This window comes from Diaphorina citri, unplaced genomic scaffold, assembly GCF_000475195.1.
Source record: "Diaphorina citri unplaced genomic scaffold, Diaci psyllid genome assembly version 1.1 scaffold2902, whole genome shotgun sequence".
In the NCBI taxonomy this organism is placed as follows: Eukaryota; Metazoa; Arthropoda; class Insecta; order Hemiptera; family Psyllidae; genus Diaphorina; species Diaphorina citri.
Window position 1 is genome coordinate 1 of NW_007380315.1, and position 16835 is coordinate 16835.

The window sequence follows — 16835 nt, forward strand, 5'->3', positions numbered from 1 at the left end:
CTGCTGGGAACTAAAAGCTCCAACCAACTTCCAGGGATATTCTAACCCACAAACCAATCATTAACATATGTTTTATGATGATGTATTTATGTATTTAATATTTTACGCCAATAATTGATCTATTGAGTCGATTCGGCCTTGCCTATGTACTTACAGTATTACGTAATCGGGTTGTAGTCTATGTACGTCCATATTGTCCATAACATCCCATGAAGACCCAGAGTGCACTCCTACTTACAATTACTTTCTTTCACAATAAATGATTTGCTCTTAGTCATCGTCTTGGGTGACGTACGCTCAGGGCTGAATACAAAATGGCGCCCGGTGGCTCAAGAGGAACTTCCAGGCTCTAAATACCTACGTCCCTTAACTCCGTAGCAAGCCCACTCTGAGACTTGGTGTAGGGGCAAACAGCCCTGGAAGTTAGGTTAAGCTTGTACGAATCTAGAACATACCTACATCTATCCCATCCTAAATTTCTTGGAATTCCCCACAATTTTGCCCGTGGCATCTGTTCTTTGGTCTTTGGACATGCTAGTCCAAAGCAAAGTTTAGAATGGTAGACACCAAAAATAGAGAACATCTCAAATCAGCAAATTTCTCAAGGACTCGCGCAGTTGTAATTATCTTCAGGTGATTCATTGGACTGTGGGTAGGTTCAAACGATTTAACATCACTATCGATGAAATCGCTTTTTCTTCTTCTTCTTCTTCTTCTTCTTCGTCTTCGTCTTCTTCTTTGAGATTTGATAGAGGGAACTGTAACAACTGACATCTCATCGTCCCGACATGGAGAGAGGACAAGATATGAAAGAGCCAACGAACCTTATCTGTCTGATAAAGTTCGCCCGGGGTGGGAATCGAACCCGCCACCTAGAGCTTACAAGACTTAAGGCGTTAACCTCGTAAAGTCACCAAGTGGTACGCTGCTCACAGAATGCGTATACGAACTACGAATACGATTACGGAGGAAATTATTCAACAAATTGACCAATTGGTCACTTGGTCAGAGAAGCTGCGGTTTACGAGTAATGCAGTAACAAGAGTACAAGACCATCTCCGAAAAACTACATAAGTGGATACTTCTGAGGACATTAGCCAGTTATGGTCAGTTACGACTTTACCAGACTGTGGGATTAATCTTGTCAAGGTTTGAAATTTGCATCCTGTTGTGTGTTTGGAGGAAGTCTCTCAAACTGGGTCTATAAGTTGGTCCATTAACTTTGGGGTCATTGGAGTGAGTGATCTGTGCTGTGGTCGAGAGGAACTATCAATAGGATCACGTGACACGGGAGGTCATTTGTGAGGAAACAAAATAGAAGATGTAGCTATGGTGTCCGAGGTGTTCCTTTATTTGTCGCCCCTTTTACAAGAGACGCGCATTCGATTATGTGAAATAAAAGTTAGTCAAACATGGCTAAACGTTATACAGTCACATTAAAATCCTGTCAATCAAAAAGGGCAGGAAAAAAGAGTTACCTTGGGTAGATTCGAGGTTTAACATCATAAGTATAGCTACTAGGGTTTTTAACCTCGATTCGATGACAACCTATCTATTCACCAACTTAAACTCACCCAGGCTGAGTGGGGCTTAACTACTGGCAAAGCTATAGCAGCACGCGATTATCCAGATGGCCAGCCATCCGGATACCAACCACGCGCAACGTTTTTAACTTTAGTGATCCATCGGAAACTGATGTATTCAACCTGATATTGTCGTAATTTCACCACTGAAAATTGGGACCAAATCCTATCCCTTGCCTGAGATTGAAACCTGCGATTTCGGGCTTAGGTACCTACCTACCAGATAAACGCCCCATTTTGCTAATTCCGGTATCTTTTTCTAGTAGATAAATTCTGGGATTTTTATTATTTTTTTTTTAGCCAGAGTTAAGCTTTGGATTTCACAAGGATCTGTGCGCAGATGGGCCTAAAATTTCATACCACGCACACTTCGGTAAATTTTTACGCCCTTACGCGCCGGAGGTGATTTCCTTATAGTAAAAGGAATTCACACAACCGCGGGTACGCTATAAATTAGGGACGTTTTCGCTGCACGTAAAGAAAAAAGCGCTTCTAACTCTTGACCAGTGTTCTTAAGGGATTTTTATCCCTTTTCGGGGATTTTTCGGGTCTGTCTGAAATAAAAAGGGATTGAGGGATTTTTGAACATTTTAAGAGACTTGACGCTCGCGCGCCTCCTGATTTCAGTCTTAGCTTTGATTATTTTCAGAGACGTTAATGTTTTCTACAACAACTTATCGTTATTTCTGATACCTCCACTACCATAACGCTGTCAGTTAGCATTCGTAAGCTACAACTGAACAGCTCACATCAGATGCCTTCAAGCACACTCCATTTGTCAAGGGTCTAGGCATTGCCATGCCCTTGGGATCAATTTAATTTGAAGAAATCATTATTTTACTGATGAACTGACCGCCAGGTACTTCTTAAGCTAACTGAAAAAAAAAAAAAAAAAAAAAAAAACACCAAATCATTAAAAACTGCCTCAGTGGTGTAGAAGTCAAGAGCCTTGCCTGGTAATCAGGAGCAGGAGTACATGGGTTCAATCCCAACTGAGATACCTATTTATCAACAATGTTGGAGAATTTGACCACAAAATTTAGTAGACTACTTCTGGTGTAAAGGGACCCTTCAGCTGTATTCAAGTAGTATAAATAAGCACTCTTTTTGTTTTAATTGAAAACCAGTAAAGCAAATTAAGCTTTGTCAGTTTGTACTCAAATGGACAAATAAATAGTAAAAAAAATCTCTTCTTACCATAAGATGCACTTAAAGTTATATTCCCTGCATTGGTAAATGTGTCAGTGGCATTCCCTAAACAACCGGTCACCCGATAGTGTTTGTTTCTATTTGACACATTGGATAATACTTTACAGCCAGAACTTACGCCAACAACTGCAAAAGGAAAAGAAAAAAATCATTAATAGAAAGTAAAAAAAATAAAAAAAAAATCATAGTCAATTTAATTTGGAAAACTCTTACCAAATATGAAGGGAATGTCAATTAAAATCATTTAATATAATTGTGATGAATAGGTATCATTTCCCTAACAGGACCAGAGTCAAGAGTCAACTGGGGATCGGATCTAGTGACCAGAAGAACCACACAGCTCTTGTGAGAATGTCCTCCGTGGTAAAGTTTGCCAGATAGAGGCAGTAGAACTTTCAACCCTTGATGGAGCGAGGTGACAAATTTAGGGATGTTATGGGACTTGATGTTTCTGAGAAGATATTATCCAATATTATTAGATAGTAATATTATAATGTAGATAAATATGGTGTTTGGATATTACATATATACATAGGTACAACCGAGGTCTTAATTTATGTCCTCCGTGTGGTAAAGTTTGCCTTATGTTAGAGGCAGTAGAACTTTCAAGTTCAACCCTTGATGTATTGAAGTGACATTCATTGATCGGTTTAGGGATGATATAAGTATATTTTGTAGCCTAAAATTTTGTAGCCAAGACAAAATGTCAGCCCAAAGCAATCCCTAGGACTGATTGAGAGGCTGATGAAAAACGCCAACCCCATCATAACACCGGAAAAGGATAGAACTTTCAAGTTCAACCCTTGATGTATTGAAGTGACATTCATTGATGGGTTTAGGGATGTTATAAGTATATTTTGTAGCCTAAAATTTTGTAGGCAAGACAAAATGTCAGCCCAAAGCAATCCCTAGGACTGATTGAGAGGCTGATGAAAAACGCCAACCCCATCATAACACCGGAAAAGGAGAAGAAAAATAAGAAGAGGGATGCTAGAAGTATTCTTAAATAGTGCCTTATTTACAAGACTATCAATCTATAGAATGATGTTCGTGAGAAAATCTCTTGAAAATTGTGACTTCAGAGTGCGGGAAAAAATAAAATATTGTGTTGAGAAGGTTAAGGATATTAAAGATAAAATTAATACCCACCTAATAGGACATACCTACCTAGGAACTCAACTAGGGTTAAACCTGATTTTTCCTGAAGATGAGTACCAAATGCCATAGAAACTATTAGAAACATCTCAAATTTCAAGATGTTTATCTACCTATAAGCCTAATACTGCTATTCTCGTTTTCTGTAGAGGGGCTTCAACTCTGCCTGTCTTCATCCTTGCCATTTTCATTAAATTTACATGTAAATGTGCTTGTTTATGTATGTTGTATGTAGTTATGTACATAAGTATGAATATTACATAGGTACCTACATATACCGATATCTCAATAGTAAGGCTTAGATTTTACATAGATAATATACATAATCACATAGGTACGTAGGTATAACTAAACCAAATAGTGTAAGTCTTAATTAAAAGTTCTTAATTATAAATTTCTACTCGTAAATTATCGTTATTGTGTCAATAAGTCTAAATGAAAAGGTACCTAGGTGTATCTAGATTGCTTGGACCTACAGACGTACGTATGAAGGTACAGTAGAACCTCGATTACTTCAACTCTCTATTATTTCTACTCCAAAATCCATTGTTTTTTTCTATCTTTCAAAGGATATCCTATCTTATCAGAGGAAAAGGTCATAGCAAGTGATTATTTCAACCTCGATCATTTCAACTACCCCCGGTCCCAATGAGTTGAAATAATCGAGGTTCTACTGTATGTACATATACCGACCTATATGAGTTCTGATTAAAGGGCAGGTCCCGCAATATTGCATGGCCACTGGCTTTGGCTTCAATAATGGTCTCTTTTTTTTTGCTGATTCATCATTTCTGAGGTCAAGGTCGCGTAGTTGGTCTTCCCCTGCAGAAATAGACCATGGAGGACCTTGGATGAACATACCTACTGAAATATGTGTTCCCAGTGTGTATGGAGCTTTAAAAATAAAAATAACTTGTCCAGTGTATATGCACCTTGAAACTAGCTAGTAAGAAGGTAACAGAACGTAAGGTAAAAACGAAAGAAATTTTCAGCACAAGCATAGAAATTACTAGGAGTTATCTCTATGAATAATTTCAATAAACCCTCTTAATAAATTTATGGATAACCAGATAATCTATGCTATTAATAAATGAGGTAATGAATCCTTATATTCCCTATGCTGTTTATTCTTATTAAAAAGCTACCTATTTATTATTATGTCCTTAATTCCTTATGAATATCTATGAATTCTCAGAGATTAACCTTATTATGCCATTCATGCATTATGTTAATAAAGATCGTTTGTTCTGGTAATAAGATGTCAAGGAGTACAAACCACATTAGTCTGAAGTTATTTTGGCAACAAACAATGAATTAAAATAGATTGGTAGCGGGTTCGATTCCCACCCGGGGCGGATTTTATCCTAGATGAGGTTTATTCTGTTTCTCCTATTCTGTCTTCTCTCTCCGCTTTCGGGAAGATAAGACCCTAATTCCCTCTATCAAACCTCTTAAAAAAAGCTCATTGAAAATTAATTTTTATGACTTAATCGACCTAACAATATCTATTGAATCTCATAACGCCATACGGATCTAAGCAGGGTTCAGGGTTAAACTCAAATCGGTTTTCGTCCTATAAGATCGGTTTTCGTCCGAGAACAAACCACATGAGTGTGAAGTTATTTTGGCAACAAACAATGAATTAAAATAGATTGGTAGCGGGTTCGATTCCCGCCCGGGGCGGATTTTATCCTAGATGAGGTTTATTCTGTTTCTCCTATTCTGTCTTCTCTCTTCGCTTTCGGGAAGATAAGACCTTAATTCCCTCTATCAAACCTCTTAAAAAAAGCTCATTGAAAATTAATTTTTATGACTTAATCGACCAATTCGCAATATTTGTGGCAAAATTTTATATTCTCACTTAAGCAGTCCATTGTTCCGTTTCGATATCGATTGGAATTTAAAATACCCCCTGTGATAATAAAGTTCTGTACCAACCTCGGCTAAGATTGAACTCAGATGTATAAACAAGAAAAAAATGTACTAAATAATAACCGTCATCTGAGAATAGGGAAAAAACCCAATAATCGGTCAGGTACCTACATGGGACCCAACTAATACCTTGTTTTTTGCCTCCGGACCGAACTCACCCCCAGGACCCAACTCATACCTTTTTTTGGGTTTGGGACCGAACTCACCTTTTCCCAATCCAGGTCCTCCTGATTACCATACGTGCGTCTTGGCCACTACAAAACCGAGGTAGGATATACCTACCTAGTGTAGATGAAAATATGGACTGCAAAATCACCAAGTACATTTCTTTCATCACATCTCGAACGTTTATTTTTAACAAATTCTCAAAGAGATTTACAAAACTTTGGGTTTCACAGAAAGCTCAACAAAATTCCGTACATGATATTTTAGATATAAAAATACATATTTGAACATGGAGAGAGGACAAGATATGAAAGAGCCAACGAACCTTATCTGTCTGATAAAGTTCGCCCGGGGTGGGAATCGAACCCGCCACCTAGAGCTTACAAGACTTATTCGTCACGGATACGGCCCATGTCCGTTCCATCACCTTAAGTCTATCTTTTTCCATATTACTTTACCTACATTGGATCAAATGCTTTCAGTCAGTGCATTTGAAACCGGCGACTACAGGTATTTTAATTAGTGCACAAGACTTATTCGTCACGGATACGGCCCATGTCCGTTCCGTCACCTTAAGTCTCTCTTTTTCCATATTACTTTACCTACATTGGATCAAATGCTTTCAGTCAGTGCATTTGAAACCGGCGACTACAGGTATTTTAATTAGTGGTAATGTCATCGAACAGGCGACCTTCTGACCTCAGAGCTACTACCCCCGACCACAAAGTCTGACGTGTAAAACCCATTAATAAAAATTATTGTCGAATAAATTGATTGCCGCAACCTTTAACGAATAAATATTGAGCTCGTAAAACGCATTTATCAATAAAAAAATAAATAAACTGTAAGTACAGGTTTAAAGCTTATAAAGTCTATTATCTACCTATAGCTCTATATCTATTTACTAATGGTTTTAATGGATAGTGATTACATATTATTGAGATCAAAGGGAAAATTTTCGCTTGGTACTGTAGTGAGAGTGTGGAAGTTGGTCCAATATTGGTCCAATGGAATGACATTTGTTATGCTAATCAGTGGTTCGTAAAATTTTGCTTGACAGTCTACATTAAAAGTAAGAGGAATTTTATACTTACCTAGCCACTTTTCTTGGACTAACATTAGATAGGTATAGGATTTTATCCTGAACGGATAATGTTCGTTCTCGGAACGGCTGGCTTTCTCTTAATCTGTCTTCCTTCTCTCTTCGTTTTCGGGACCATAAGACCTTAGCAATTACAGTTCCCTCTATCAAACCTTTTTTTTTAAGTTATGTGCCGATAAATTGGGTGGGTATGTAGGTGGGTATGGTCTTTCTTTCTCCAACTCGATTACTATACGTCGCTTCTGGGATTCGAACCGGAGTGCTCTCGGTTATAAATCAAACGAATCCACCCTGAATGTGTGTTTTAAGTGTGTACACAGAAATTGTTTAGCTTGAAATTAAAGCTAGGAGAGCGACCTTTCATATAAAGTCGAAAACTTTATATCTCAAATAAATGATAACAAAAATTCCATACTTCAACTCAAGAGTTTATTATTTAAAATATGTATGTGATTCTGCGCACCTTGTAAAATTTCCGAAACGAAAACTCTCCATTGGTACATTACATTACATTGAAATGGGGTTCTTTTCTGACGAGATTCCTGTGTGAGTCCAGTGTGTAGGACCAATCTGATTTTCAGTCTCCCACTCTTCCACACAGATGCTACAGCTTGGAAACCAAGTTCCACCACGCACACAGCCACACTGCCAAATGCTACAACTCTTGTTTTACCCTGTACTGACTACCATACGTCACCTGCCCCGACGGTAGCTCTTTAGATCGTTTCAGTCGCCCATACACCCCCCTGAGGTGACTTACCAAGTCGTTATACTTGGTGTAGATGTTGTACAGACAGCGCACGACATGGTTCGCTTTCCGACGACTTCTGGAGCGGGATACCAGGCTCCGTACCGCGGACTGGATCAACCTATAGTATTTCATACGGACCAGGTACTTCTTGATGTTTAAACTCGCCTGTAGGGTTGCCACTCGACTAGAATCCCCTGGGAAGCGAGCGTAGGATTTATACAAGTTCAACTTAACGTTGAGAAGGTAACTGTGGATGAGCTTGTTTATGTTTTGTAGACAGGAGTACGCGTGGTTCCTGTTTGTTTGCAGACACACAGCGAGGTAGATGTGAACGCCTAGCTCCCGGTTTCGTATCCCTCGCACGAGGAACGATACGAGACTCGTCTGCGTGAAGCGTTCACTTCGCTCGAACACGATGGAATCCTCCGCCTCGCGCGCAGGGAATAGGATTAACGTGGGAAACCCGCGCGGTATGAACGGGTAGGAGAGATCATTCGTGTCTCCGTCTATACGCGCGAAGCGAAGCTCCCTCACGTGAGACAACATGTGGGAGAACAAATACACCGTGTGAGAGTACACGTGACATAGGCCGCAGTATTTGGAGTAGAACAGCACAACCACGCTCTCTGTTGAGTTGTGAGTGTGGGAGAGGAAATTCCCAGCGTTAAGTTCTAACAGAGTAGACTCGTGTATGGCATCAAATTTCCTATTCAGGGAAACTACACCCTTTGCTTGCTCTGATAGATCGTTGCTCCTCTTATACCGCGTGGCTGTTGAGTTGTGAGTGTGGGAGAGGAAATTCCCAGCGTTAAGTTCTAATAGAGTAGACTCGTGTAGGGCATCAAATTTCCTATTCAGGGAAACTACACCCTTTGCTTGCTCTGATAGATCGTTGCTCCTCTTATACCGCGTGCATAATTATCACACCAGAGATCCCGGGGTCGATTCCAGGCAGAGTCGCAGATTTTTCAGGTCCATTTCGTGCTTGGAATAAGAGGTGTGCATGTAGGACCTACTCAGCATCGTGAGGACATTTGAGAAGTAAGTAATGCCTCATAGCCACAAAAAATGTGAAGGGTTTTCTAGTTTCACCAAAAATAGGTAAATAACAACTAACAACTAATATTCATGATATTAAAAAAAAGGTCCGTTTTGTGAAGTGTATATGGACAGTTGGACTCGTCAAAAAGGATCTTAAAACTACCACGCTCTCTGTTGAGTTGTGAGTGTGGGAGAGGAAATTTCCAGCGTTAAGTTCTAACAGAGCAGACTCGTGTAGGACATCAAATTTCCTATTCAGGGAAACTACACCCTTTGCTTGCTCTGATAGATCGTTGCTCCTCTTATACCGCGTGAGCTTATCGTCCAAATAATCCTTCACAAACAGGACCAGACTATCCCGTGTGATATTAGAGTTAAGCAGATAGATATTCTCATTATTATTCACAACGTCGACTATAATCGCGAGCGTCTCGTCCTTGTACGAATCCAGATCGATGTAAGGACCAGACTATCCCGTGTGATATTGGAGTTAAGCAGATAGATATTCTCATTATTATTCACAACGTCGACTATAATCGCGAGCGTCTCGTCCTTGTACGAATCCAGATCGATGTTCTTCACAAACAGGACCAGACTATCCCGTGTGATATTAGAGTTGAGCAGATAGATATTCTCATTATTATTCACAACGTCGACTATAATCGCGAGCGTCTCGTCCTTGTACGAATCCAGATCGATGTTCAAGTTGTCGAGAAAATATCGATACCGCTTCGAATCGATAGAGAGGAAATTCATCGATTTATTTGTCGCGCAGTCTGCGAAATTGTCACGCTTACCCGGCTGGCTGTCAGGCGCGACACCATCTTTTCTCGAACTATAGGAAGTTTCAGAGTCCTTTCCATCGACAACGGATAGATCAGGCATCCCCAGGATCCGATTGGCAAGTCTGAGTAGCTTGCACATATGTTTGGAATTCTCGTAGATCAAATTGACAATGGAATATTTGTCAATGTACTTCCCGCTACCAACAGAGGCGCTGGGAAACGTGTTCGCCGCTGTCACTTTGGTGCTTGTATTGAACAGCTCATTCACATTCGAGCTAGTTAGGGGAAGCAGAACACCCGTCTCTCTGTTTACATTCAGCACATAGCTCGTGCCGTAGTTCAGTCCAAAGGCATGACCATCTGTCTTGTCCATTGTTTCATTGACGAAACCTTTCGTCCGACCTATGTCAATTTTAAAATTAAATAAGGATAACCCATCTTTTTTTCTGTTTTTTGTAGAGGTGAAACATTGAACATTTGCTGGTCTGTATTGAAGCATGCCCTGCATCCCTCTCTTCAACTTTAAATGGAGTAGAGTATGACAATAGAGCTGGAATCAGGTTGTTGGTTTTAAGAAGAGGAGACATGAAACTTACGATGTCACAAACATAGCATAGTACACAACCAGAGTCAGAGCCAAACATATGAATTCCTTGCTCATGATGGTATGCAATACTGATCGTGAGCTCCAAGAGAATGTTTTGATTTTTGGACTTGTTTGAACTGTCTCACTAGTTTTCTTCTTGTCTTCTTGACTATCAGACGAGTCATTCTCGGAGAGTAGCATGAGCATAGCCAAATGGAATAAAGTGTAAGTTAGGCATTAAAATTATTGATGGTTTAGAAAACACAGAACAGTGGAGAAATCTGAAACAAAGAGGAAACACATTCTTTTAAAAATGTTGTCCACATAGGTAAATATTTTTCTAGCCAGCCTAGTTAGCTTAGTTGGTAGTGCGTCTGCCTTGTAAGTGCTAGGCCGCGGGTTCAATTCCCACCTGGGGCGGATTTTATCCTGATGGGATAATGTTCATTCTCGGAACAGCTGGCTTTCTCCTATCCTGTCTTCCTTCTCTCTTTCAACGATGTCCTCAGACTCAAATTCGCTTCTTGTTCCCGCTCTAGCGATTTCCTGCGTTTGATAATCTTCTCTATAATTCTCAGCTTGAGTTGATCGCAGGTCTGCGCGAGTATTTTATGGTTGGCAGTCTCCACTATGTTGTTAATGGTGAGATAATTGATGAGGATTTGATATTTGTCCGCATCTGAGCCGCGACTACGGCAATTTTTGTGGAAATCTGCGGCAATTATCTTGAGAATGTTGTAGTAGATGTTGATATCTGAAACAAGAGGAGACGTACAAAAAAGGAATTTTAATTGGGATAAGTATTCTTAAATGTTTAAGTCACAAAAACCCAGGTTGCAGTGACATAGGGCATTTATTATAGCCGATGGCCCTATGCCAATACTTATAGGTACCTTACACAATTATTAGTAATGTCATTATTAATTATTTCCAAGTAAGTAATGATGATGAAAAATCAGAAAATCCGGAATTCCATCATTAGTAATGACATTACTAATGATCATGTAAGGTACGTATTAAATGTTTGCTATAAATGGCACACAGGAGAACAAAAAAAGGCTAGCCCAGTTAGCTGGGAGGGTAGAGTGCCTGCTTTGTAAGGCCTAGATCGTGGGTCCGATTACCGCCCGGGACGAGGTTTGCCCTAACCAGATATGGTTCGTTCTCGGAACGGCCGGCTTTCTCCAATCCTACCCCTCCTTCTATCTTCTATTTCGGGACGATAAGACTTCGTTGTTACAGTTCTCTCTGCCTTCTGTCAAACCTCTTTTTCTACTTTATTTCTTTCTTTCTCTAGTCTTTTTCTCTCTCTCTCTCTCTCCCTCTCGGGTTTTCTGTACCAAATACATAAGACCTTGTTCAGACTGCGGGAGTAAAGAGACTTTTCAGTCTCATTTCGGAAGTATAAACAGGGTATATTTTATTCTATTCGATCATACCTACTCGTATTTCATCAGCCCTTCTCTCAAGGTTAAGGTTGCCTTACACCTCCGCCACTTTGGGCTTTGTGTACATCATTCATACTCACTTCTCAGCAAATTTCTCGGCGTAAACAGGACTAGGGAGGTTTCATTCTTGAGATAATAATTCAGAGTCACGGATTTATGTATCTCCTTTGGTTCGCACAATTCCATTCTCATCTTCATTGTTGCTAACAGGGACGGATGGGTGCAAGTGGTTCCCTGTAGATATGGGCATCTCTTACCAATGAATTATTAAAGTTGAGCAATACAAGGGATGGAAACACTTTGGTCACATACAGGGAGACTTGAGAGCGTATCTCCTTTGGTTCGCACAATTCCATTCTCATCTTCATTGTTGCTAACAGGGACGGATGGGTGCAAGTGGTTCCCTGTAGATATGGAAATGGGAGACATTAAGTAAAACCAATGAGTGGGTACCTTAAATAAAATTAATATTATGGAATAGAAGCTTCAGTTGGTGTTAATGACCTGATATTCTTTGATAAAGCTTTGGTCTTCTTTGTTTTTTTTTTTTTTTTTTTTTTTTTTTTAGTCAGGGAGAGACGAGCACCCAGGGCAGTGTCCAAGTCTGCACACAGTACTACCAGACCCTGTAGAAATAGAAGAGAATATAGTTAGCTAATCCTGCTGGGACAGGACTGAAAAGTCTTCTAGGAACCTCTCTGCAAAATTTCAGACCATTTCACTGAAATCAAAAGAGACGAGCACCCAGGGCAGTGTCCAAGTCTGCACACAGTACTACCAGACCCTGTAGAAATAGAAGAGAATATACATAGTTAGCTAATCCTGCTGGGACAGGACTGAAAAGTCTTCTAGGAACCTCTCTGCAAAATTTCAGACCATTTCACTGAAATCAAAATTTTCGGGAGGAAAAAAGCCCATTTCCGCAAATTTTACACGCGTCTAGAGCAAAGGCCGTTCATTTTTCGACTGTCTGTCCATTGACACTTTTGATCTCCACACTAAAAGGAACCTTTCTACGAAATTTTTTTTTTTAAAAAAAAACCCCGTTTTGCTCTGTACCTATACAAAACGCAAACAAGAGTTTCAAGCCCTAAGTGGCTGGGTGGATTGCTCAAGAGTAATATGTACCAAAGAGCAGTGGTGAGCAGTATTCAAATAAGGGGAGAACATATGATTTGACGAGGAGAAGTCTGGAGTTTTGAGTGGTGAAAAAGCACATTACTTAGAGGGCGCTGCGCCCACCTCTGTGGTCAAGTGGTCAAGAGCACTAACTCTCAACCTGGAGGTGCTGGGTTCGAAATTTTCTGACCGAACTTTTCTGTTCTTGGATAGGCATGGATGTAAAAGAATGTGCCTTGAAGTAATGCGAAAGCGCTTCCAAGGTCCAATCATTTGTAAAGAGGGTCAAAAAAAAAAAAAAAATCTGATCCAATCTAAATTTACTTACGTCATTATTCGACTTGTACCGCGACAAATGTGAGGCGGAATCAATCTTGCTGATCGGATTCAGGACATGAGTTACAAAGCTGATGATATGATCGGCATGTAGGTGTCCCTTATATTGGATAGCAGATTCAGCACATAGCTCGTGCCGTAGTTCAGTCCAAAGGCATGACCATCTGTCTTGTCCATTGTTTCATTGACGAAACCTTTCGTCCGACCTAAGAAAACAGAAGGAAGAACTATTCTAGTCATGGTTTATTTGTGGTGAAGCTGAGAGCTTCTTCACAATTTTTGTGGATATCACAGCATTACTAAGAGCCTCCTTCACTTGACATTTTTATAATTTTTCATTTTGTGGTGAAGCTGAGCCAGACTAGGCTGATCTACTCCCTGTTTAACGTCCCCCAGTCAGACTAAGCTGATCTACTCCCTGTTTAACGTCCCCCAGTCAGACTAAGCTGGTCTACTCACTGTTTAACGTCCCCTAGCCAGACTAAGCTGATCTACTCCCTGTTTAACGTCCCCGAGTCAGACAGAACAAGGAGGAGATTAAATTTACAAAATATTGTACAGACGGGGTCGGCATTTTTCGTCAGCCTCTCAATCAGCCCTAACGAGGATGATAGCTTTGGGTTGACATTTGGTTTTGGCTAAAAATTTTACGAGTAGATGACCTTCGCACTCAACCTTTGCTATTTCTTTAACTAGGGGAATTCAGGCTGGTATACTCCCTGTTTAAAGTCCCCCAGCCAGACTAAGCTGGTCTAATCACTGTTTAACGTCGCCCAGCCAGACGAGATGAGATTATTTTATAGAAAATAATAAAACTGTTTAACGTCCCCTAGCCAGACTAAGCTGATCTACTCCCTGTTTAACGTCCCCGAGTCAGACAGACTAAGCTGGTCTACTCCCTGTTTAACGTCGCCCAGCCAGACGAGATGAGATTATTTTATAGAAAACAATAAACATTATTATTACCTTTCAACGATGTCCTCAGACTCAAATTCGCTTCTTGTTCCCGCTCTAGCGATTTCCTGCGTTTGATAATCTTCTCTATAATTCTCAGCTTGAGTTGATCGCAGGTCTGCGCGAGTATTTTATGGTTGGCAGTCTCCACTATGTTGTTAATGGTGAGATAATTGATGAGGATTTGATATTTGTCCGCATCTGAGCCGCGACTACGGCAATTTTTGTGGAAATCTGCGGCAATTATCTTGAGAATGTTGTAGTAGATGTTGATATCTGAAACAAGAGGAGACGTACAAAAAAGCAAACAGGGAGTATACCAGCCTGAATTCCCCTTGTTAAATAAATAGCAAAGGTTGAGTGCGAAGGTCATCTACTCGTAAAATTTTTAGCCAAAACCAAATGTCAACCCAAAGCTATCATCCTCGTTAGATCCCTTCAGAATAGAATCCGCACCAGGCGGGTATCGAACCCGCGACCTAGCACTTACAAGGCAGACGAGCTACCAACCAAGCTAACTAGGCTGGCGAGAAAAATGTACCGTTTTCGCGAAATAGAAACCGAGTCAAGCGATGTGCGATCACACATAAGCACAGAGCTTTCAATCTACTTGTGAGTAAATGTTTTGAATTGTCTTCCAACAATCACAAAAAAGGAATTTTAATTGGGGTAAGTATTCTTAAGTAAATGTTTAAGTCACAAAAACCCAGGTCGCAGTGACATAGGGCGTTTATTACAGCCGATGGCCCTACCTATGCCAATACTTAAATGTTTGCTATAAATGGCACACAGGAGAACAAAAAAGGCTAGCCCAGTTAGCTGGGAGGGTAGAGTACCTGCTTTGTAAGGCCTAGATCGTGGGTCCGATTACCGCCCGGGACGAGGTTAAAAAAAAGGCTAGCCCAGTTAGCTGGGAGGGTAGAGTGCCTGCTTTGTAAGGCCTAGATCGTGGGTCCGATTACCGCCCGGGACGAGGTTTGCCCTAACCAGATATGGTTCGTTCTCGGAACGGCCGGCTTTCTCCAATCCTACCCCTCCTTCTATCTTCTATTTTGGGACGATAAGACTTCGTTGTTACAGTTATTTCTATCAAACCTGTTGGGTTTTCTGTACCAAACACATAAGACCTTGTTTAGACTGCGGGAGTAAAGGGACTTTTCAGTCTCATTTCGGAAGTATAAACAGGGTATATTTTATTCTATTCTTTCATACTTTTCATTAAATTAAAGAACGAACCATTGACAAGCAAAAAGAACTAACTATTTATTGTACCTACATTTAATACTTGTACTTATTTTTTGCTCTATCAATTGTGATTCATGTTAATTTTCTCCAATAAAGTAAACTTATTACCATTTACCATACCTACTCGTATTTCATCAGCCCTTCTCTCAAGGTTAAGGTTGCCTTACACCTCCGCCACTTTGGGCTTTTTGTGTACATCTTTCATACTCACTTCTCAGCAAATTTCTCGGCGTAAACAGGACTAGGGAGGTTTCATTCTTGAGATAATAATTCAGAGTCACGGATTTACTACCAGATAGGTTAATCCAAGAGACGGGCTTACTGCTCAGGTTGTTCAATATCCAGTCGATAATGTTCTCCTCGGTAAAATTACCCTTGTAGTCCTGAAATACATGAATCGGTTTTATTATTGTTTCCCCTCCCTTAAATTGTGAACATTCTAATTGTATCAAATACACAATAAAATATTGATTGATTATTGTTAATCCTCGAGTGCCAGGGGCGATAGCACGTTGAATACACTAATTTCCAGTAGATCACTGAAGTTAACAAACCGAAATTAACTTGATAAAGTGACAAACTTCCAAATTTGCTAAGTTCCTAACTCCCAAGACACTTTTTGGGAGAGCAGTTTTTGATAAAAGGACCTAGGAGAAAGAAGGGGGACGATTTGTAAACAAAACACGAAGCAAAAAGTCGATAGTCGATCGATTCACGGGTTGGAAAACCTCGCGCCGCGCCGGCAAGGAATATTTTTCATACAGAGATGATCTTTTGTTTTTTTTCTGACCGTGAGATCTTTTTTTTTGTAAACAAAAATCGCAGCCACATCCAACGTGTGGTCGTGTGATTTATCAAATCAATCCTTTCTTTTTTTGAGCTTTTGAACTTTCAGCATTTAATTTCAAAGGTATTTTGTCCTTCTCTATTAGTAGGTAAGCTACATAATTACCGTATAAAATACTTACCAAGGTTCAACTGTAGGTACAATTTTACCTACCCCACTGAATGTGTTAGAATAGTTCTTCACATCAAGTCATACAAGCTGGTGATCTACTAAAGTTTCTGACTTCATAGAATCTTGATCTTACATCATGGTGCTGGACTTGGACCTGTTTCGCACAGAGAAAGGAGGAGATCCAGAAAAAGTTCGTAAAAATCAAAAGGACCGATTCAAGAATGTTGAACTGGTTGATAAAGTCATCGAGAACGATCTCAAATGGAGGCAGTTCAGACACAAGGCTGATAACTTCAATAAGTTCAAGAACTTATGCAGCAAAGTTATCGGTGAGAAGATGAAAGCAAAAGAACCTGTTGGTGACAGCAGCACTTTGCCTGGTAAGTCAGAATGCGGTACCCCTTGGACCAACTCCAGAACAGAAAATTTTAACTCTGATAAAAAAAAAAAAAAAAAAATGGAGGCA

At 40.1% G+C, this 16835-nt stretch overlaps 3 protein-coding genes and 1 long non-coding RNA gene across 4 annotated transcripts in view; 1 reads left to right on the top strand and 3 right to left on the bottom strand.

Annotated features, from left to right (window-relative positions):
* Positions 1-7500: 7500 nt before the first annotated feature.
* Positions 7501-11955, bottom strand: LOC113471738. The gene is made up of 5 exons (XM_026831114.1): positions 11838-11955; positions 10802-11063; positions 9437-10127; positions 9102-9320; positions 7501-8725 (listed from the first exon to the last, which is right to left on the bottom strand). The coding sequence occupies exons 1-5, from the start codon at positions 11953-11955 to the stop codon at positions 7802-7804; spliced, it is 2214 nt and encodes a 737-aa protein (XP_026686915.1). The 3' UTR covers positions 7501-7801.
* Positions 11956-12501: 546 nt separating this feature from the next.
* On the bottom strand, positions 12502-13329 carry LOC113471739. The gene is made up of 2 exons (XR_003394323.1): positions 13205-13329; positions 12502-12541 (listed from the first exon to the last, which is right to left on the bottom strand). It is a non-coding gene; the product is annotated as an uncharacterized LOC113471739 (long non-coding RNA).
* On the bottom strand, positions 13276-16507 carry LOC113471740. The gene is made up of 5 exons (XM_026831115.1): positions 16503-16507; positions 15908-15950; positions 15623-15833; positions 14179-14442; positions 13276-13418 (listed from the first exon to the last, which is right to left on the bottom strand). The coding sequence occupies exons 1-5, from the start codon at positions 16505-16507 to the stop codon at positions 13276-13278; spliced, it is 666 nt and encodes a 221-aa protein (XP_026686916.1).
* LOC103519717 (serine--tRNA ligase, cytoplasmic) overlaps positions 16231-16835 on the top strand; it is a 10215-nt gene continuing 9610 nt past the window's right edge. Inside the window, exon 1 of the mRNA XM_026831116.1 lies at positions 16231-16749. Coding sequence (XP_026686917.1) covers positions 16506-16749 — 244 coding nt within the window. The 5' untranslated portion in view covers positions 16231-16505. The remainder of the gene's footprint in view (positions 16750-16835) is intronic.

What these genes read in the sequence shown, in the direction of transcription:
- LOC113471740 (XM_026831115.1), bottom strand. An exon ending in TCAACGTGCTATCGCCCCTG is followed by an intron (nt 15,834 to 15,907) that starts GCACTCGAGGAT and finishes TCACAATTTAAG; the next exon opens with GGAGGGGAAACAATAATAAA. An exon ending in GCCGAGAAATTTGCTGAGAA is followed by an intron (nt 14,443 to 15,622) that starts GTGAGTATGAAA and finishes CTCTTGTTTCAG; the next exon opens with ATATCAACATCTACTACAAC.
- LOC113471738 (XM_026831114.1), bottom strand. Translation starts at nt 11,955, where the DNA reads ATGAAGATGAGAATGGAATTGTGCGAACCAAAGGAGATACATAAATCC. An exon ending in GCCGAGAAATTTGCTGAGAA is followed by an intron (nt 11,064 to 11,837) that starts GTGAGTATGAAT and finishes CTCTTGTTTCAG; the next exon opens with ATATCAACATCTACTACAAC. An exon ending in ACAACTCAACAGAGAGCGTG is followed by an intron (nt 8,726 to 9,101) that starts GTAGTTTTAAGA and finishes GCCCTACACGAG; the next exon opens with TCTACTCTATTAGAACTTAA.